This window comes from Triticum aestivum, chromosome 5B, assembly GCF_018294505.1.
Source record: "Triticum aestivum cultivar Chinese Spring chromosome 5B, IWGSC CS RefSeq v2.1, whole genome shotgun sequence".
NCBI classification, from domain to species: Eukaryota; Viridiplantae; Streptophyta; class Magnoliopsida; order Poales; family Poaceae; genus Triticum; species Triticum aestivum.
In genome coordinates this window covers 711,018,068-711,040,838 of record NC_057807.1, presented here as the reverse complement: position 1 = coordinate 711,040,838, position 22,771 = coordinate 711,018,068, and the positions used below count along the sequence as shown (strand labels likewise).

Here is a 22,771-nt window from a genome sequence, read left to right as displayed (position 1 = left end):
GAGTGTAGCAGGGCACAAGAAGTTGTTCCTGTGGCGCCTACACCAATTGAAGTGGAAGCTAATGATAGTGATCATGAAACTTCGGATCAAGACACTACCAAACCTTGTAGGTCGACAAGGATACATACTACTTCAGAGTGGTACGTAATCCTGTCTTGGAGGTCATGTTGCTAGACAACAATGAACCTATAAGCTATGGAGAAGCAATGGTGGGCCCGGATTCCGATGAATGGCTCGAGGCCATAAAATCTGAGAGGATCCATGAATGAAAACAAAGTATAGACTTTGGAAGAACCACTTGATGGTCGTAAGGCTGTTGGGTACAGATGGATTTTAAAAGGAAGACGGACAATGATGGTAAGTATCACCATTAAGAAAGCTCGACTTGTCACTAAGATGTTTTTTCGGCAAGTTCAAGGAGTTGACTACGATGAGACTTTCTCACTCGTAGCGATGCTAAGAGTCTGTTGGAATTATGTTAGCAGTTACTGCATTATTTATGAAATCTTGCAGATAAGATGCGAAATCATTGTTTCCTCGACAATTTTCTTGAGGCAAGGTTGTATGTGATACAACCAGAAGGTTTTGTCAATCCTAAAAGATGCTAATAAGTATGCAAAGCTCCAACAATCCTTCTAAGGACTAGAGTAGCATCTCGGAGTTGGAATATACACTTTGATGAGATGATCAAAGATTTTGGGTTTATACAAAGTTTATGAGAAACTTGTATTTCCAAAGAAGTGTGTGGGAGCACTATATAATTTCTAATGAGTATATGTTGTTGACATATTGTTGATCAGAAATGATGTAGAATTTCTGGAAAGCATATAGGGTTATTTGAAAAGTGTTTTTCAATGGAAAACCTGGATTAAGCTACTTGAACATTGAGCATCAAGATCTATAAGGATAGATAAAAAATGCTTAATAGTACTTTCAAATGAACACATACCGTGACAAGATTTTGAAGGAGTTCAGAATAGATCGGCAAAGAAGGAGTTCTTGGCTGTGTTATAAGGTGTGAGTATTGGGTAAGACTCAAGACCTGACCACGGCAGAAGAGAGAGAAAGGACGAAGGTCGTCCCCTATGCTTTAGACGTAGGCTCCACAGTATGCTATGTTGTGTACCGCACCTGAAGTGTGCCTTGCCATGAGTCAGTCAAGGGGTACAAGTGTGATCCAGCATTGGATCACAGGACAGCGGTCAAGGTTATCCTTAGTAACTAGTGGACTAAGGAATTTTCTCGATTATGGAGGTGGTAAAAGAGTTCATCATAAAGGGTTACGCCGATGCAAACTTTGACACTAATCTGGATGACTTTGAGTAGTAGACCGGATTCGTATAGTAGAGCAGTTATTTGAAATAGTTCCAAATAGCGCGTGGTAGCTGCATCTAGGAGATGACATAGAGATTTGTAAAACACACACGGATCTGAAAGATTCAGACCCATTGACTAATAACCTCTCTCACAAGCGAGATATGATCAAACCCAATGGGTGTTGGATTCATTACAATCACATAGTGATGTGAACTAGATTATTGACTCTAGTGCAAGTGGGAGACTGTTGGAAATATTCCCTAGAGGCAATAATAAAATGGTTATTATTGTATTTCCTTGTTCATGATAATTGTCTATTATTCATGCTATAATTGTATTAACTGGAAACCGTAATACATGTGTGAATACATAGACCACAACACGTCCCTAGTGAGCCTCTAGTTGACTAGCTCGTTGATCAATAGATGGTTATGGTTTCCTAACCATGTACATTGGATGTCATTGATAATGGGATCACATCATTAGGAGAATGATGTGATGGACAAGACCCAATCTTAAGCATAGCACACGATCATGTAGTTCATTTGCTAAGAGCTTTTCTAATGTCAAGTATCATTTCCTTAGACCATGAGATTGTGCAACTCCTGGATACTGTAGGAATGCTTTGGGTGTACCAAACGTCACAACATAACTGGGTGGCTATAAAGGTGCATTACAGGTATCTCCGAAAGTGTCTGTTGGGTTGGCACGAATTGAGACTAGGATTTGTCACTGCGTATGACGGAGAGGTATCTCTAGGCCCACTCGGTAATGCATCATCATAATGAGCTCAATGTGACTAAGTAGTTATTCACGGGATCATGCATTACGGGACGAGTAAAGTGACGTGCCGGTAACAAGATTGAACGAGGCATTGGGATACCGACGACCGGATCTCGGGCAAGTAACGTACCGATTGACAAAGGGAATTGTATACGGGATTGCTTGAATCCCCGATATCGTGGTTTATCCGATGAGATCATCGTGGAACATGTGGGAGCCAACATGGGTATCCATATCCTATTGTTGGTTATTGACTGGAGAGATGTCTCGGTCATGTCTACATGCCTCCCGAACCCGTACGGTCTACACACTTAAGGTTCGATGACGCTAGGGTTATAGGGAAGTTTTGTATGTGGTTACCGAATGTTGTTGGGAGTCCCGAATGAGATCCCGAACGTCATGAGGAGTTCCGAAGGTAAAGAATGATATATAAGAAGTGAGGTTTTGGTCACCGAAAGTGTTTCGGGTGTCACCGATAATGTACCGGGACCACCGGAAGGGTTCCGGGGGTCCATCGGGAGGGGCCACTAGCCCCGGAGGCTTGCATGGGCCAAGAGTGGGAAGGAACCAGCCCCTGAGTGGGCTGGTGCGCCTCCCACCAAGGCCCAAGGCGCAGTAAAGAGGAGGAAGGGGAAACCCTAGGCGCAGATGGGCCTAAGGCCCACCCTAGGGCGCGCCTCCCCTCTCTCCCCCTCTTGGCCGCCCCTCCATCCCATCTAGGGCTGCCGCCCCCTAGGGGTGGAACCCTAGAGGGGGCGCACCCTCCTCCCCTCCTCCTATATATATAGTGGGGTTTTTGGGGCTGCCAAGGACATGAGTCTCTCTCTCTTCGGCGCAGCCCTACCTCTCCACATCCTCGTCCTTTGTAGTGCTTGGCGAAGAGCTGCTGGAAACCACACTGCTCCACCACCACCACGCTGTCGTGCTGCTGCTGGAGTTCTCTTCCCCAACCTCTCCCTCCTCCTAGCTGGATCAAGGCACGGGAGACGTCATCGGGCTGCACGTGTGTTGAACGCGGAGGCGCCGTTGTTTGGCGCTTAGATCGGAATCGACCGCGATCTGAATCGCTGCGTGTACGACTCCTCCAACCGCGTTCTTGTAACGCTTCCGCATCGCAATCTTCAAGGGTATGAAGATACACTCCCCTCTCTCTTGTTGCTAGAATCTCCATAGATTGACCTTGGTGATGAGTAGAAAATTTTGAATTTCTGCTACGTTCCCCAACAATCTTTCTAATACTGTCCTTTTTCTATCCCTGTGAATCAAATCTTACCGTGGCGAGTGTGGTTGTGCTCTTAGACATCCGGAGGTACTCGTCCCACAAATCTGCAATCATGCCATATGCAAGCATTCACAAAGCAGCCATGCACTTTTGGCAACCAGAGAATCCAAATCTTCCAAGGACATCCTTCTTTAAGATGAAGTAGTCATCGTAGGTCTTGATGCCATTGTAGAGACGTTCAAACACATTTTTTGGCATCCAAAAGCGCCGACGGAAATTATCTGCAAATAGGGCAATGGGGGAAAAGTAGTCGTCCCTCAGCATCAAATTACCCCTTTCCCTGTTCTGATTCAGCACTCGGTCACCTTGATCGATCCCTGGAAACTAGGAGCACGCTCTTCGGCATGCTCCACGTCTTCAAGGATCGCTTGCATTATTGTAGTTTCGTAGGCATAATCCTCCTTGTCGGATGACTCAACGTAGTGCTCGTACGGGTACTCCATGTACAAATCTATTGCTTCAAAGAAGGGAGAAATGACATTTCACTAAACATTTGCCTACCGCTGAGCATGGTGATCTCCACGAATGACATTCACAAGGGCAAATGAGAAGCAGATCAAGGCCAATGTGCTTGTGCCGCCATGACGCTCGCTGACGTGGATAAGTGACACCTAGTGCCAAAAAATACATCAAAACTTAAAGGATTTGACAAAAAATGGAGGGGGCGAAAAAGATTACCTTCCTCTTCGTTTTGCATTCAAGATCTGTCAAAAAGATGCCCAAGCTGAGGAAAACGGAGGGAAGGAGAGTGGTGCAAGCTCTCTGTTTGAAGATGAACTGAGGAAGAGGATGGGTGGCCCACCCGCCGCCCCATCGACCACTTACCTCCCAAGGGTCTACCGTCATCGACTATGGCGGTAGGGGTATAAAGAGGTACCACCACGACCCTTGGTGGTAACACTTGTCCATGTCAGCTAGCGTCGTGACGACGCAGACACGTTGACCTGCTTCCTATCGCAATTGACCTCGACTGTAGCTAGTGGTATCCTACCGCGAGGGATGACGGCGGTAGGAAAAATGACAAATCCGTTTTTTTTTTAAACAGAGTCAAAATAGTGCTGAACTTTGGCACAATGGTGAGAACAGTGACAACTTTACCCCTGGATTTGTGAGGGAATTACCCACCTTTGCCACCGCAAAAATCTGAATCGGCACCCCCGATGCGCAGCGCCACCGATCTCGCGATTTAGGGTTTGCTGGCGCCGCCGGCCACCGGCGCGGCCCCTCCTCAGCCACCGCCACAGCCCGCCGCAGGAGCCCCACCCACGCCCGCCTCCTCTTCTGTCTTCCCTGGCCGCCGCAGGAGCTCCACCGCCGGCCGGCTGCTCTCCACCGGCGCGGCCCCTCGTCGACCACGGCGAACGGCCAACGCAGGAGCTTCACCGCCGCCCCGGATCCGCCTCGGGCAGCAGGAGCTCCACCTCTGCCCGAGTCCGCCATCCCCATCCACCTCGAGCAGCGGGAGCACGCCTTGAGGCTGCTCTCCCCCTCTCCCCTGCAACCAACCGGAGGTAAAGAAGCAAACTTTTTCTTTCACAGCAAACTTATTACTAATAAATCCCAGCATGAAAAACCTATGTGTAGATTCATATGATGCATAGCTTGTGTCTGTCCTCTCAACGTGCATTATTTCCTGGTTATGTTGACACACAGCAGCTTGTGTGTGAAACATGTACTACTATTATAACTTCCTGGTTATGGCAGCAGTGAAGTGTGTGACAATTTACCTTTTATTTTATATATGCTTGATTGAAATTTGTGATATGTGAAATGGATGAAAAAGGAAAAAGGCAAATTGGGATATGCACACCACACAGCCATTTTATGCCAGTATATGTGCAAAGAAGACTTGGTTAAAAATCATAAGAGGCCAGGGGGATGTTTGAACCGTAGAGGTTATGATAAAAATCTTGGAGACAAGTTCTTGGCTAGGACAGGGAGTTACTAAGACTCGGTTCAAAAACAAACGGGACATGTTGAAGAGACAGTATAGTAGTATACACAATTCATGGTGTTGAAAAGTGCAGCAACTGGGCTAGGTTGGGATGACGTGAAAGGAACTGTTGTAGCCGATGATGATTGGTGGAAGGTTCATCTTAAGGTATTTAGTATCTGGTGAGGCCGGTGACGAGGCGCTCCAAAGACTGCCCCGACCCCGTCCATCACAGCCCCCACAAATCTGATTCAACAAATCCTCATCCATCGCAGCCCCCACAGATCCGATTCAACAGATCCTCATTGAACGCCCACGGCCCCCACAAATCTGATTCAACAAATCCTCATCCATCGCAGCCCCCACAGACCCGATTCAACAGACCCTCATTGAACGCCCACGGCCCCCACAGATCTGATTCAACAAATCCTCATCCATCGCAGCCCCCACAGATCCGATTCAGCAAATCCTCATCCATCGCAGCCCCCACAGATCCGATTCAACAGATCCTCATTGAACGCCCACGCCGCCTGCGCCTCTGGTGCCCCGAAGCCGCTAACCCCACGCCGGCTCCCTGACACCCGCCCCACCGCTCCCTCGCCGCATGCCGGACCCTCTGCCCCCGCCAGTCCCAGCCGTCGCCGGCGGCGGCGACGAAGACGGCCCAGGCGCCCCCCCGCACCCCCCCCCCCTGCCCGCACATGCCACCGAGGGTGAGCTCCACGCCACGCCAGCCGCGACCAGGGCCGACGAGATCGGCGACGCATCCAGGCAACTCAATGTGAGCTTCCTCCGCCAAGCACTCCTCTCCTCTTCGCCAGCCCGCCCTCTTCTCTGATCTCGTCTCCCGTCCTTTCACTCACAAACCCTAGATAGGAGATCGGGCCTATTGTTTATTTAACGAGTTTATGCATCATAGGCCGTGGGAACTCCACAAGGGTAAGCATCGTGTGAGATGTCGAAAGTAGTAGGGAGTTCGGCAATCTATAGCTTGCTCCCTGTTTCGTGCGTGTCGGTCACTCCCTGTGGGGAGCTCGAATTTGTTAACTGCAACCGTTATTGAAAGCAATTGGATTGTGTTTTTACCCTATAAATAGAAACTTCTTGCTCATTCATCTGTGAGTGGAATGGTGTAACTTCTTAAGGCTTTGGAACTAGAATGGCAGAATACTGGTTCTGGAATTTAAAATGACAATGATAGACTCCCATTGTTGTAGTATTGTTCAATTATCATATCTTGTACTCCGATTTGGAATTAAGAATGACAACCATAGAATCCCACTATTTTCAGATAACTTAGTGTGATCCCATTTCTTTCATCTAGTTTCTTCATTTGTTCTTCTGTTCTATATATGGGATTATGTCATTACTCTTTGTATGACAGGCAGCAAGCCATGTTGCAGATTTCACCTTGTACTGTACAGGCAGGAACACTGGTGATTTTATAAAGGAAGTGTCCTTGCCTTCTACACTGAATATGTGGACCAACATTTTCAAAATTGTAAGTTTAACACCCCCCCGCGCCCCCGCGTGGGTTCTGTTGAATTGTGACCCCATAACTTGTTTGATTGTATTTCATTGTACTGCGAAATGCAAACTCTAGTGTTTCTATTATTGCAACTTGCAAGTTCTCGATGCGTTATACTCCCGACAGCCTTTTCATTAGGTGTATTTCCTTTTTACCCCTGTTGATGCCAATTCCAGCCGTCCTGAATTGGAGGATCATTAATTAGCCGCCAGTAATTACCCCTCTAACCTACATTGTATAACCATTTCTGTCCCAAATTATCCTCAAATCAGTGCTTTGGTTACCGTGTTAAAGTTACACCTAATAAAAAGGAACGAATGTAGTATCATCATTTGCAAACGACTTTTGTTCTATACCCACCATGATGATGGTGTGAAAAAGTGAACAAAATGTAGTACGGCAACTGCTCTGATGCATTTTTTTCTCGGGCACGCAGGAGAGCTGCGCATCATTTCATTAAGAATAAGAAGGAAGAAAATAGTACAAGGAAGAGGGAGAAAAAACCCCTCTCACCCCACACCCAACAACACTCAGCATACCCTGAAAGAAACTATTCAGCGCAGTTTGCCCAATAGGGATAATATTTCTGCATGGGTCATTTTTGTGGGATCTTCCACATATTATTTCTCACTGCTATCTTTGTGACTTACAAATGCCCTTTTTTCTCTCTTCAATTTCTGTAATGGTTTGTAGCTTTTTTTTATGAAGTAGAAGTAGAACTTGGAACTGATTGCAAAGTTGGGAAGTTAGGAGAGCTAGTGAACCACCCTCCTCAAACATGACAAACTACAGCACAGGAGAGGCATTACCTGCCACACTTCCAAACTGCGAATGGTGTTCCATTTCATATCTGTAGGTTTCTGCTAGAGCTTAAGAGTATGGAAGCGAGATATTTTTTGACCTACTTAGTCTGCCAGCTTGCTATGGGATTAGTCTGTAGATTATTCAGATAGGCTTTCTTTGGTTTAGTCTTAATTCTTATGTATATATTTCGTGCTTGCAGGGGGAGCTTCAGACTGTATCATGGTTTCAATTTCTTCCTGTTGAACCAGATTATAGTGCTACTTCTGATAGAAGGTGTTAATTGTACCCTCCATATGCCGTTTTTGTGCTGTCCTTTAGTTGCTTGTTGCCACTTGTTATTTTTGTTCTGATGCATGTGTTCTTTTTTGTGATCCCTGTTCCTCGTCCAGTTCAAAAGCCGAGCAGAAAGATGCTCTTAATAGCACTGTGCTGTCAGCGTATCTTCGCTTGCAGAATGAAGGTTTCTTAAGTACTTGGACAAATTCTTTTGTTGGTCCTTGGGATCCATCTCAAGGAGAGCATAACCCTGGTAATAATCATGTGCACTACCTGCATCCATCTTTCTTTCTACATACGTCTAGCCTATGCATATTTATGCCAAACTTTTTTTTTTGTAACAATGACAGATGAGAAGATCAAGCTCTGGTTGTTTCTTTCTGGCCGTCACTCGTCAGTACCTGAAATGACCCAGCCCGCTGTAGCTAAATTAAGAGGTTGATTGTTGTTGATATTTCTTATTGCATGGAGTCTTAGACTGTCTACTTTGCTTATTTATTTGCTTGTTTCTACTGCTTATTCTGTTTTGCAGTTGTTTCAAGTGGTTTATGGGTGGCTCCAGGCAACTCAGAAGAGGTTGCAGCTGCACTATGTCAGGCCTTAAGAAATTCTTTGGAGAGGTATCATTATACCTGTTATAGTATGAATCTGTAATTTATAATTTGCTGTCTCATTGATGAATTTCCAATCTGACAATTTCTCTTGCACAGAGCACTAAGAGGGCTTTCCTATGCAAGATTTGGTGATGTATTTACAAAATACACCCCCCCTACAAGAAATCAAAATAGCTTTAGGTTCGTGACTAAGTTGCTATGCCTTTATCTATTCATTTTGTATTCTTTGTTAACTAGTTTCTTACAATCTTTGTTCAGCAACTTATGCAACGTGTCTGTTAAAGTTCAAATGTTGTGCACTACAATAGATAGTGTATGGTATATTGGGATAGAGTGAAGTTGGTCATTATTCCTGTGTTTGAAGAAATGAAAAGGCCCCTGCCCATCTAGTGATACAAAACTTTGTTTAAACAATAACCGAATTGTCAACATAGGGTTTCAACTTAATAGATTCTTTTTTCTTTCTGCTATAGTGATTTCGAAAATAGCCGCATCCCTTGTTTTTGCCAATCTGTATATGATGCCGAGAATGTAATGTTAATATTCAGATACTTGTTGGCCATTTATCTTGTATAAAAACATTGGAGTGGGGCCTGCATGAATTCGTATCCTCTGACATACTCCCTCCGTCCCAAAATAAGTGTCGAGATGACTCAGTAGGTTGACCTTTCTTGACTTCTAGTAATTGGATGATGAAGAAGTCCATATCAACTTGTGATAATGCTACAATCCATCAGACTCGCAACCATTCCTCTTTGATCCGACGGGTGAAAAAAGTAATGTCAGTGTGACATGGAGGATACAGATGCGTCTGGCATGTAGTTTCATTGCTTTCTGTTTATTTTCCATGGACAACTTTGCTTTTCTTGATTTCCGTTCCATTTAATTTTGTTATCATTGTGTTATAGGCGAGCACAACCTACAGTAGAATTTGTCTTTGCGGCCACTGAGGAAGCAATCTTTGTGCATGTTATTATATCTGCAAGGTCAGTTCTTATTATGTCCCGTCATATCTCATATCGTTGGCTTTCTTCAGTTTATTTAGTACCAGTGGTCTTACTTTAAATGGTTTATTCTATTAGATATATGCGGAACCTATCTAGTGATGATATAGAGAAAGTTCTCACACACACTCCCCGTTCTGTTGGTGAAGGTCTTCCAGGTACTGTTTCATTCACTAATTCTATCTTTACATGTCTTGCTGTATTGACATCCTTAGAATATCTACTGTCTTATCTGCTGGAAAAGGATAATATATTTGTGCTATTCACAATTCTGATCTGACATGATTTTCTTGTGATAGGGGAACTTGAAAATGTCCTTGGGATATCCGATTTACAAATAGGGACTGCCCACTGTTTTATCTTACTTTTTAGTTCTTTATAAGGTGGATTAAAAGATGACAAGCGAATCTCATTTAGAGTGGGGAGCCATTCAGTAATATGGTGTTTTTGAAATTTCATCTTTACACATAGAACTTCACGAGAGGTGGTATGCTAGCTTATGGCATACATTTTGATTTAGTTTTCCAATTGTTCAACTTTTATCGATGGTCCTTTTGTATCGTACTGTTATTTAAAGGGATCCCTTTAGTTAAAAAACACGATTACATTGGTTAGTTTGACAGTTAGACCCTTCTAAGTAATCACGCTGCTGGTGATAGTTCTGTATTTCTCTTAGCCTGTGTGCTGTGACGTTGACAAAATGGGCAGAAGCACAGCCATATAGTGGTTTATATTGTTGGAGTCACCATCATGAACCAGGCTGAAATATAAAATAGTTCTCTAAATAGTTAAACTAACTTCACTGCGCATTCTATTTCTGTGACCAAGCTCATGATAACTTTGATTTGTAACTTTGCTTTTGTCAGTTTCTTCATTGTTTATGTAAATTATGTTTTATGCCTTTTTTTGGATGAAAGTTATGTTTTATATCATCCATATTCAAATTCATGATCTGTTTAATTGAATGCTGCAGTTATTGTCGCTCCTAGTGGAATGCTGGGTAGGCTTGTTGGTTGTTGCCCAAGTGACCTCGCGAGACAAGTATATTCAAGGTATTTCAGAACTCAAAACTCAAATTGACTTATATGCTAAATATCTTTTTTTTGGCATTCTATGCCTGTTGATATGACCTCTCATTCATGAGTTAGACACTTAGACCTGCTTGCACATCTTGGGTGTTACCTGTCAGTGAGATCTTGTGTTTCTTTTAAGGATATTCATATGCAGAGCAGTTCACAGTTCTCATGGTAACTTTCTGTAAACATTTCAGCAAATTATCGGCACCTAATCTACCAGGTTTCACTCAACCCACCATCTGCCAGCTGAGAGGTCAAAGTTACTATGTTGAAGTTGCCCTTGGCTTTCCACCTACCTCAACTGACAAAACTTCTGAATCGGAAAATAATGAGATTAAGAAAGAATTAGATTCAGTGAACGACCCTCATTTAGGTGCTGATGGGCAGCAAAAGTTAGAATCTGCTGAAGGCCTTCCAGCTCTTGAAAGGACATTTATATACCCACCTGAGGCTGTTATGGTACCAATGGTTCATCAGGCATTTGTTCACTTTTCTAGTAAAAGGTAATAGTCTTGCTCTAATGATCTTGTTATGTTTGGAGAGTGCATGGTTTAAATTATGTTGCCCACAGAATGTGGTCACAGGACTGGATGGGCAGTTCATCATGGGAGGCTTGGCCATTCTGGAACTTCTCTCCGTCTTCTTACTTCCGGAACAGGTCAGTCTCACATACATTGCTTTTTCTATCAATCAATGACTATCTGGAACAGCACATAAGTCAAAACGTTAGAGACCAACTTGAAGTGCTGTTATCTACAATGAACTCTGTAAAATGTTGAAAGAACGGCATTGAAATGCTGTTTTGATGTTATCCTATATCTGTAAGAACCAAATAGTAGAATACAAGATCTAAAAAATAACAAGAAAATATTTTTCTTAAGAGGAATACATGAAATTCTGATTATTTTTTCGTTATGTTAAGACATAGAAACACCCTCCTACTTTCTGAGCCAGGTGTGGACATAGAACAACTAGGTAAATCCTGCCATTTTTCAGAACTTAGAAATTTAAATTGATGAGCATGCGCAAACTATCATTTCTTTAGAACTAGGATAAAATAATTGGAACAAAAAGTATGTTGCCTCCCACCTTGCTGTAAATTGTAATATCGCGTACCCATGTTCCTTACAGTAACTCCTTTCTGGCTTGCTCTCATTTGAGGGCCAGAACTTCTCTTGAACTGGAGAAAAACAGCACCAAGGACCATTTCAGTTGATGCCTAACAGTGTCCTAGCATGCCAAATATTTTTGCCTGACAGGCTGGCTTGTGGCCAAGAAAAGTGGAGCCATAACCTAGCCCACCATGCCATAACTTATGTTCTCATGACGTCATTTTTGGCATGTCTAGCTGTGGTTATGAGATACTTGTCTAATCTGGCTAAGAAAAGTGTGGCACATTGTTGCAAATTTTGGCTTCCAACCAAACAGGCTGTTAGTGTTGTTTGAAAGGCACTTATTTTGTAATCAAGGCTCTGAAGTCTCAACTGCCACATTCCCGCAGGCAGCTAAGTTTATCCAAAAAATTAGAGTTACTGAGGCTCAGTTTGCGGTTGCTAAACTGTGCTAAGCTGGACTAACTATTTGTTAAAGATCACCATCATCAACGAAGGCACTTATTTTGTAATCAGGGTTACTGCTTCATCCCCACAAAATAAGAAGACCTAGAAAAAGTGTCAACTAATTTTATCCAATTTTTTGAGGTTCTAAGGCTCAGCTTGCGGTTGTGGAACTGTGATAATTTGGACTAACTCTTTGTTAAGGATCACCATCCACACAGCACATCCGGAGTCTCTATGCAATATAACACGTTTTGTTGCCATGGTTCATTGTACCCAAAAGTTATTTGCAAGAATTACATAGATTCAATCGTGCACATGGATTATAATCTCTGGGTGCAACAAAAGAGTTGATCTGTATCATCTATTATTACGTGACATTTTTGAAGTACTTCTTTTAATACATCATGATTGCAAATTTGTTTTGTCCGATTTCTCCCGCATTAATTGTTTTGTTCTGTTAGCAGCTCTTTCTTTGGATCTTCACGTGGACTTGGTGTGAACTCTAATTTTCTAAGACTAAGAAGACAAAGGAATAGCAACTCCAATGGCATGGCTAGTAGTATCAGTAGTGTCAGTAGCACTTCTAATGGAAGTGGGCATGCAGTTGCTGCTAAAGGTGGTGATCTTTTAGCAGATGCTGACTCTGCAGCATGCCGTCAGTCTGATCTGCCATTGAACAATGACATTGCTGGTAGCAAGGTGGTACTGTGTTGTTTTCCTCTTAATTTACAAACTTGTTCCATATTGAATGAGTTTTTTTCTCAAGAATTGCATTTTAATATATAATTTTTAGTACAACACTACTTTTTCCCTCTTCTCAGTAGCTGCTAACTTGTAGTGGTAGTACCATGCTTTGCTACATCATTCTTGTGATTAACAGAAGACTCTTATGCCACTATTGACATACGAACATGCTTATCGACTTATTTCTAGTTAGTTATACGCGTGAAATATGAGTTAATTTTTGTGTAAATGATGATGCTGTAAGTAAAACAATGATCAGCTATGAGTAGCTGCATCCTTTTTTCCTACAGAAAACTAAGTATGTATACTACTGCATAAAATATTTTGTCATCTTCACTCCTTAGTGAGGTTTACATGTGAAATAGAGGCTACGGGAATATGACTTGCTGAACAAATATGTGCATAGTTTATTTTTGGAAGTGCATAACATGTTACGTAGCAAATAATCTAAGCATTGATGGTGATAAAATGGAGCAAAATCTGGAAACTGATAATTGATGCTGGCAGAAATTTCATTACATGGAAGAACACATGCTATGCAGTTCATGCCATCTTGTGCATAGAATTATTTGCGTAAAACTATCACAACACTAAATTTCATTGCATAGAAGTTTAATTTGTGAGCATATACCAATCTGTTGATGCTAAAATACCACAAAACCAAAATTTCTTGCCACATTACATGCATGAAGTTCTATTCTGGTGAATAATCTCCATATATACATGTTACGCTGTTTGTGTTATTAACTCATTTTGCTATGTTAATGCTTGATAACATTACCGCACAATCACATTATTGTGTACAATTCCACGCCAACGTTGTGCTGAAGAAGTCTTGATGTTTTGTATTCATTCAATTAGGTATCCAAGCGCTCTCGTTCTGAAATAACGGAAGTTTCTTCTCATGCTGGCAAAGAAGTTAGGGAAAACATGCAAGGTACAAATAGTCAGGGGGGATGTTCTTGGGGCTGGGGTGAAGAGGGGGTTGTGATGGACATCGATATACTTCTCTCGGAGTTTGGAGATTTTAGTGACTTCTTTCAAGAGGATGAGTTAGATTTTGGTGAGGTAGGTACCCTATCATCCTCGTAGTAGTTATTTGTAGATGAAGCAAGGTTACAACATTTAGAGTGACTATGCTTGGTCTTGTATGAGAAGCTCTGTGGTAATGATGAACTCATTATGCATATGACAGCAATAATATGACTGTTAGGAATCTGTAGTACTTATAAAATATTTAATTCCGTTAAATACATCACTAGTTGTTTTCTGCAACTTAATATATTGTATTGACTTCGTTGCATTTCACGCTCCTGCAATATTGTGCATTTTTTAACAAAAGGTTGCTATTGTTGCTGCTGCTTGTTTAAGTTTCTAGATTGTAGCCAATTACTTCACTTCTGCTTTGTCAAGCTTTTAGACTGTAATCAAGGACCATTTATTGACTTACTCACATATTTCATGCGTTGAAACATGTTGCTTATGATATCACCAAAAGCTTGTGAAATAATGTGCAACTTGTTCCTTTTAACCTTCTACCCTGTCTACTAGCCATGAAACGTGGAATTCTCTGCTTGTTGGATCTAAACAATGAGCACAATGCAGAACCCTTCTTTAAATGTAAATGACATACTACCTTTTCTGGACATGCAAGTAGAAAACTGTATGACGATGATATTTGTGTTTTAGGATCACTTCTTTCTGACTTACCTGCTATAATCCTGATGTTCCATTTTATGTAGCCTCCAGGTACTGCTGAATCACATGCTTTAGTAACCCCTGCTTCAGAATATGGAGACATGCCATTCATAGATAGTCCATCCATAGCTATGGATATACCTGAACAAAGACTTTCTCCTGTTGGTTTCACATCTATGGAGGCATTTAGCCACCATACGATGTCACCTATTCAGGATGTTGCTTCTAAAGTTCAGGAGCCTCTCAAAGAAATTGCATCACCTGCAGTGTCCCAGTCCTTTGTATTATCATCTAGTAGATCTGATTTTCTCACCAGAGCTGAAGCTACACTCACGTTTGCACCAGAATATGCAGCTGTTGAAATTTCCAGTTGCGAGACGCCAGCAACACTGTTTACAAATCCCTACTTGCCCCGATCGAAAAAAAGAGGGAGTTGCGGTTTTAGCTCAAGAGTTTATTCATATGATGTCACACAAAGTTCTAAAGTTGAGTCTGCAGGAGACAAGTCTGAGAAGTCTGATAAACTAACACCAGCTAATCTTTCACGTGATGTTGGTCGATCGAGCTTATACACACTTGTGCAAGGTAGGAAAAATGAGAGTGAAAAGAGCTTAAACAATGCAGACGAACAATCATGCAAGGGAGAAACATCAAGACCTGTTTCTGGTGAAACTTCATTTAGCTCTTCTCTGACTTTGCAAAAGAAGAGTGATAACATGCTTAATGTTGGGTATTTCCTCCTATCTATGAAGACCGCGCTTGCAACTGAAATTGAATGCATCACATTTCAGGCTGCCATGTGCAGAATAAGGCATACACTAGTGTCTCTGAGAACCAAAGCATCTGCTGAGTTAAAAAGTGCCTTGTCCAGTGCTATGCAGACAGAGAGCAGTAGTAACTCGGATCTTGTCCCCAAATATGACATGAAAAGGAAAGAAAGTATACCAGCTAGGCTGTCTAGTGACGTTGACCATGAAATGTATGATAGGTCCCGATTGGAAAACGTGGGAGTTTGGAGGTCTGTTGTGGTACCTAAAGGGGCAAAACCCCTTGATTCTTTGTCCGCTAAAACATTTTCTGGCACAAGCCCATCTGTACAAAGACAACCTATTGTGGAACTCCTCAGTGCCATGGCTCTGCTAGTTCAGCAATCTACTTCATTTGTTGATATCGCACTTGATATGGATGATGGAGATGGTTCTTTTTTCTGGCTCTCCTTGGATGAGCAGAGGAGACGCGGATTTTCTTGTGATCCTTCTATGGTTCATGCTGGCTGTGGTGGACTATTAGGAACGTGTCATTCCAAGGATTGCGCTGGTGTTGATTTAGTTGATCCACTTTCTGCAGAGGTAAAAATCTGGTGCTCTGTTTTTCTTGCCATTTCTACTTATCCATGCATCATGTCTCCATGTCCCTTTTTGGATACAGGTTTCAGAATCATCCATGATTGGCTTGTTGCAGTCGGATATAAAATCAGCTCTTAAAACAGCGTTTGCAAACATGGATGGCCCATTATCAGTAATTGATTGGTGCAGGGGTCGAAGTAATATAGCAGAATCTGCTGCCATGGGAGATGCATACTCTTTCCATTATACTACTGGTGATATTCGAGAGACTTCAAATTCTATACCCATTGGTGGAGATGCAATGAGCCCACCCCAGTCTAGCAGTGATCGAGGTATTCCTGCTACCATATCTCTCAACTTGTCTTCAACTTATTTGTTATGTTACAAGTATAATTTTGCTAGAAGGAGCAAGTCATGATTCATCTAGAGACAACGCAGGCACTTCAGAGGAGCATCATAAGGGATATCACCGTGTTAGACCAACCATCGCCGTCCTCCCTTCGCCATCTCTTCTTGTTGGGTAGCAGACTTGTTTCCCTGAAAATATTTATTAAATGAGCTAACATTTAATTGTCTGCATGCGTTACTGATGTATGTACTGAAATTGCAGTTATCAGGATGATTGGTTAAAGACCTCTGCTAATTGCCTCAAGTTGTGGGAGAAGGCTCCTTTGGAACCTTATGCTTCGGCCAAGCCTGTAAGGCATAATCTGGCACTGTGGTGGCTTATAGCCCACTATATTTTTATTACCTTTTGATATATCAACTGCCTGAAAGCATATTCGTACTGTCATTCTGGATCCATAAAAGCAACATGTTAATAGAATTGGTAAATATTTTTTGTAATGCAAGTATTCCATATCATGAGGTCAAAGTGTGGACTTGTGACCATGAGGTCACGGGTTTGAGTTCCGGAAACAGCCTCTTGGCGAAACACACGGAAAGGCTGCGTACTAAAGATCCAAAATGGTCGGACCTTGCGCAAGCAGGAGCTACGGGCACCGGTCTGCCCTTTAAGTATTCCGTATCAGGAAATAGAACAACACAACACAACTGCAAATTGGCCCTAAGTTCTATAGCCATTCTTGAATCTAGAGTACTAAGTGTTTCTTTGTTTTGGTTACTCTGGAATGGGTTTTACAGTTTTGGGATTCATATATTTCTCATTTGTTCGCTTTTCAGGTTACTTACTATGCACTGTGCCCCGATATTGATTTGCTTACTTCTGCAGCGACTGATTTTTTCATGCAGCTTGGAACAAGTAAGTGTCTATAACGTTGCTTCTTCTCTATAGCTAGCAATGATCGGTGCTAATTAGCGGTAATTAATGTTGATCAGTAAGGTAGAACTCAAGTTCATCAACTTAAAATCTTGATAGCTATTGATTATTTTCTACACATATGCCTGCAAAGTGTCTATGAATCCAATGAACATCATTGGTTCACTGTGTTGGCTGTATGACAAATTGACAATGAGACATGTATAGAGTTTTAGGCCTAATGCCACCTTTCCTACCTTTGTATTTACTATTTGTGCAAGCTATACGTTTCGTTCAGAGGCAATATTTACAGCCAGTTATTATGCTTTAAGATAACACTGTACCAACTTTTATGGCTTCATGGATGCAATATAATTGATTTCTTTCTATTCGATCACAACATTGTAATAGATATAAACATCCAAAATAATATAACAATATTTTGTCATTACTGGGGTGACTTGTCAATTAGTCATAGTTTAGTAATCTCATAATCTCCATATAATTATTCTAATTCATTGTGTTTGAAAGTTTGTTCCTTACTTTTATCTATTTTGCATTCTTACAGTTTATGAAGTTTGCAAACTGGGTACTCATTCGCCACAACACAGTGGGGGGCAAATAGAACAATCTCCTGGAAAATATCAGTCTTCAGGACTTGTTCTCGTTGAGTGCCCTGATCAATTGAAGTCTAGTGGCAGCCACTCAGTTTCTATCAGTTCAGTAACTGAATACTTTCAAGCTCTTTCAAAAAGTTGGAGTGTGAAAAGTTTTTTATCATCTCTGGCAAGGATAATTAAGGATATAAAGCTTACTTTAAACATTTCAACAAATCAGAAAGAGAGCAGTAACATACCTTGCACTGTAAGTCCTTTTACTTTTTCTTCCTTCTCCACTTCTTTGATCCAAGGGACTTACAAAACAATAGCCGCATGTCTCACTTGTATTGTTCTGTGATGATACTCTGCATGGTTTATATTCATGTATTCTTCTCGTTATTTGCTCTTCTCTGATCAGTATTTCTTTTTCCTTTTCTTTTTATGAGAACCAACGCAGAGAAGCCCGCTGAAATAAATATTGTTATACATACTTGTACAAAAGGAATTGGCAAACGAGAAATACATATTAGTAGTCAACTTATTGTAGGATGTTTATTTAATCAGATATGATAATTTACTTATCATTGTTGTTTTGTATATATGATTTGTCACTTTGTAGACATGTTGCTTCTGTCATTCCCATTCTGTCCAAATACAGCTTTCCTATTTTCTTGATCCAACTGAGGCTCTTGTCATGGGATATACCATTATTTGTTTCCTCTTATGACAACTTATGTAGGATGCCATTATTATTCTGCACTTGTTACTAATAAATGCTACCATTGCAGTACACTTCACATATATCCGTTGCCAATTCTTTTGGAGATATATCTTAACTCAATTTTAAGTTTTTGGATGCAGTAATGATCCAACAGTTCATTTCTATTCACTTGTATTTACCAAAACAAAAAAAAAATCACATGCTCTGGACCTCTAATCATTCAGTTATATGCATGATGGCCTCAAGGTGGATGAATTGATATTTCTTTAATGCTTTGCCTGGAGTAGTGCTGTGCCACAAAAATAAACTTTAAGTTGGTATTTTCCCCAAAATCACAATGCTAATCTATTTTAACACCCATGGTCCATTATGTACGCAGGTAGTTTATGTGGTCTGCCCATTTCCTGAACCATCTGCAGTCCTACAGACACTGGTAGAAAGTTCTGTTGCCCTTGGGTCTATCTTATCGTCAGAGAGAGAAAGGAAATCATTCCTATATGCTCAGGTCGCCAAAGCTCTAAACAGCAGTGCTTCTGCTGATGAAGCATCAGCATCCAATGTTGTAATGCTCTCTGGGTTCAGTATACCGAAGCTTGTCTTGCAGATTGTTACTGTTGAAACTTTACTGAGACTCAATAAACCAAATGAGCTTGCTGCTTTCAAGGACATAGCTTTCACTGTGTACAATAAGGCTCGACGGATCCCGCGGTTTGTTTCCACGAGTGACATGTTCCAGTCACCTACTTATATGAGTAGGCCTCAGTCGACGATGATGCATACTGCATCTCCTGGTCCTACCCTTTGGAAAGAATGTCTAGCTCCTCGGATGTCTGGACAAACTCTCTCTAGAGAAACAGAGTTTGATGCATCCATGAGGTCAGTATCATGGGACAACTCATGGCAACCTGGCCGTGCTGTAGGATTGCCTGATCCAAGCAAAATCCCTGAATTATGCGCTCAGGATGACAGGAAGTATGCCTTTGAGCCGCTTTTCATTCTGGCAGAGCCTGGGGCTGTTGATTACAATGATACAATGGAATCTTCAAGATTTGGAGTTGATGCAAGTAGCAGCAGGGCTTACAGCTCAATTTCAGGTGGCACTGATAGTGGAGCAAGCCCGCTACTTGAAGGGTCTGAGAATGACAGTGCTCCGAGTCTTCATTGCTGTTATGGCTGGACCGAGGACTGGCGATGGTTAGTATGCATCTGGACAGATTCTAGAGGAGAGTTATTAGACAGCTTAATATTTCCTTTTGGTGGTATTAGTAGCCGCCAGGACACTACAGTTCTCCAAAGCCTATTCATTCAAATTCTGCAGCAGGGTTGTCAAATAATGTCTTCTTCACCAGAGGCTAGCAATACGAGATCAAGAGATATAATAATAACCCGTATTGGAGGTTTCCTTGAACTTGAAATCCAGGGTACTAACCAATTTGATCATTAACTCTGTACTTTTCATTTGATAGGCCATAATGTGTTGTTATCTATGTGTTCATAATGTCTATGTATTGTTTATGCAGAGTGGCAAAAGGCAATATATTCTTTTGGTGGTAACGAGGTAAAGAAGTGGCCTGTGCAGCTACGGCGATCTATACCTGATGGTATTACGTCAAATTCTAATGGACCAACACTCGAGCAACAAGATATGGGCTTAATCCAGGACAGAAACATGCCTTCCTCACCAAGTACATTATACAGCCCCCATTCAAAATCTAGCTTCACGAAAGGTCAGCCAGGCAACAAAAAGCAGATCCTAGCGGAACAAACTGGAATGGACAGTTCAAGGGGTTCATTGCACTTGGTTCGTAGCATCAGTTTGGTTGCAGTTTCGCAAGATAGCTCATTGCATCTTGCATGCCAAGCGGATCTGCTGGCAACCAGACCTACTTCTGGTAAGTACTGCCTGTGTATGTTATGTTATTATATCTCCACCTACAAGTTACTTTATTTAATGTGGCGATTTTTAAAGTACATGATCATCACTAAAGAAAGGAAGACTAGGTGATATCTAATAATAGAAATCGAAGAGGAAACTCTCTTTATCAAAAAAAAAAAAAAATCACTAAAGAAAGGACTTCATCATATACGAATACATTACATGATTATTTGTTTTGAATCTTGATCGTGCTAAGTGTGGCAGTGAAGTAAAGGATCATGCATGCTTTTAAGGAATTCCATAGTCAAGGACAGTGTCATACTTATTTACTAATGTTCCTTTTCCCGTCTCTTCTCTTACAGGTGAAGGGAATCAAAGCAGCGGCACTGGGTCATCTAGTTACTTAGACGGGTTTGCCCCAGTCAAGTCCATCGGGTCAATGTCTGCATCATATCTTCTTGTTCCATCACCAAGTATGCGATATCTTTCCCCTGCGACATTACAGCTTCCAACGTGCCTTACATCGGAATCCCCACCACTTGCCCACCTATTGCACAGCAAAGGGACAGCAACTCCCTTGGCAATGGGTTATGTCGTCTCCAAAGCTGTCCCACCAGTAAGAAAGAATGCCGTGCAACTCACCAAGGAGGACAGCAGGCACTCGGTTCTCTCTGTTAGCATCGTCGATTACTATGGAGGCACTGTCCAAGAGAGGATGAGCAGAGGGGTTGGCAGCATGAGCAAGCAGGCTGTAAGGCATGAAACATCAGCCCGTGATTACGAAACGGACATGCACAACGTGTTGGAAGCGGTGGCTGCGGAGCTCCACTCCCTTTCGTGGATGACAGTAAGCCCGGTCTACATGGAAAGGCGCAGCGCTCTCCCCTTCCACTGTGATATGGTTCTGAGGTTGAGGAGACTTCTCCACTACGCCGATCGGCATCTCTCTCAGCCAACAGACAAGGGAGATGTTAGCTAGCTTAGAGAGGTGATTGCTAATTCACATGATTGAAACTATAGCTGTTTGTTTTACACAGGTAAAAAACAAGGGGTAGATGCCGCTTAAACCCAAGTGCCTGTCTCTGTGTATCTAGATTAGGGTAGGTAGGTGAATGGTGCGTTGATGAGCCCGGTTTTGCTCTGATAGCAAGAGTGTTAATTTCTTGGGTTGAGGATGTATGTAATAGCAATACCTCTCCCTGTAATGATGTGTAATCGTTGTAACATTGTAGAACTGGTAACTCAGTCGTATTTGTGGTTCATCTGCTTGACGTTTCATGTTGCTGCTAGCACCTTTATTGTTCGTAATTTTTTGCGTGTGAAGGCGTTGGAGATGCCCTAAGTAAGTGGCAGCTGCAGGAGCTATTGGAATCTCACACTAACTCACTGTAGCTGCTTGTGTGAATGAAGGAGGGCAGGGAGAAATCAGTTAAGATGAGAAGCTTCTCTTTTCTTTTCTTTCCAGTGCTTTTGAAAATTGATGCCCCAAAATGCTTTTGAAAATAACACTTTTGAAGCATCGATTTTGTTTTTTTGCCACGTTTTCATGAATGTCATCTGATATTAAAATTTTACAAGCTATCAAAACATTTGTCAATGTTTACTATAGAAATTCAGATTTTTCTTTTACTTTTATCGATTTTACTGTCCACTTGAGCTCACATGAGCTTGAGCTCAGTTTAACTGCGTCCTAAGTGAGACAGTGTCTTTGTCCTTGGAGCTGGGCCGGCCAATGCTAATAGGCACTTGACAAGTTCACGGTGTCAGTGCCACTGCTAGCTAATAATGATGTACTCCCTCCATTCCTAAATATAAGCTTTTTTGAAGATCCTAATAGGGCCAACATACGGAGCAAAATGAGTTAATCCACACTCTAAAAATATGTCTATATACTTCCGTATGTAGCTCGTATTAAAATGTCTGAACGGGCTTATATTTAGAAGCGGAGAGAGTAAAAAAGAAAGAAAGAAAGAAAGCAGCTCCAAGTGTTGATGGACCAACAAATGTCACACTTTGACCTCTTAGTCTCTCTTTCTTAGGATCCCTTTAGTTCTGCTGCTGGCGCTGTACCCAAACCTACATGTGGCTGCCATGGAGATATGCTCTTCACACATGCCTGTGCTGTGGGCGATTATTTGTTTATGCAACTACTAGTAGATTGAAGAGTGTTTAACATTGACTCCCCGATTGTCTATTACAACAAGTTTTGCCCAGCTCCGGCAAGGAAGGGGCGATGACGGCGGCGTGCATTTGGCTCGCTTCAGTGCTTGTAGTCGTCGCTAGGTGGTCTATGGATCTGGATGTGATTTTTATTATTTCTCGTGTTTGTTGTATTGCCATGATTGAAGATGAA

General features: G+C 42.0%; 1 protein-coding gene across 4 annotated transcripts; it reads left to right on the top strand.

Annotated features, from left to right (window-relative positions):
* The first annotated feature begins 4,508 nt into the window (after positions 1-4,508).
* On the top strand, positions 4,509-21,696 carry LOC123114471 (mediator of RNA polymerase II transcription subunit 13). Of its 4 annotated transcripts, none has more exons than XM_044535958.1 (23): positions 4,509-4,893; positions 6,700-6,816; positions 7,847-7,920; positions 8,037-8,176; positions 8,274-8,360; positions 8,456-8,543; positions 8,634-8,717; positions 9,446-9,523; positions 9,620-9,699; positions 10,515-10,593; positions 10,812-11,120; positions 11,189-11,275; positions 12,641-12,875; positions 13,782-13,988; positions 14,663-15,967; positions 16,047-16,296; positions 16,367-16,484; positions 16,575-16,662; positions 17,147-17,225; positions 17,791-18,086; positions 18,922-19,963; positions 20,063-20,434; positions 20,781-21,696. In XM_044535958.1, the coding sequence occupies exons 2-23, from the start codon at positions 6,793-6,795 to the stop codon at positions 21,395-21,397; spliced, it is 5,739 nt and encodes a 1,912-aa protein (XP_044391893.1). In that variant the 5' UTR covers positions 4,509-4,893; positions 6,700-6,792; the 3' UTR covers positions 21,398-21,696. The 4 variants fall into 4 exon arrangements, with proteins under 4 accessions (XP_044391893.1, XP_044391895.1, XP_044391894.1 ...); XM_044535960.1 differs by having other exon boundaries at positions 12,641-12,878; positions 16,403-16,484; XM_044535959.1 differs by having other exon boundaries at positions 12,641-12,878; positions 16,370-16,484.
* Positions 21,697-22,771: the final 1,075 nt, after the last annotated feature.

Coding starts and splice junctions, on each gene's coding strand:
- LOC123114471 (XM_044535957.1), top strand. CDS start 6,793: ATGTGGACCAACATTTTCAAAATT. Junction 11,276..12,640: donor TCTTCTTACTTCCGGAACAG/GTCAGTCTCACA, acceptor TTCTGTTAGCAG/CTCTTTCTTTGGATCTTCAC. Junction 16,663..17,146: donor CTTATGCTTCGGCCAAGCCT/GTAAGGCATAAT, acceptor TTCGCTTTTCAG/GTTACTTACTATGCACTGTG.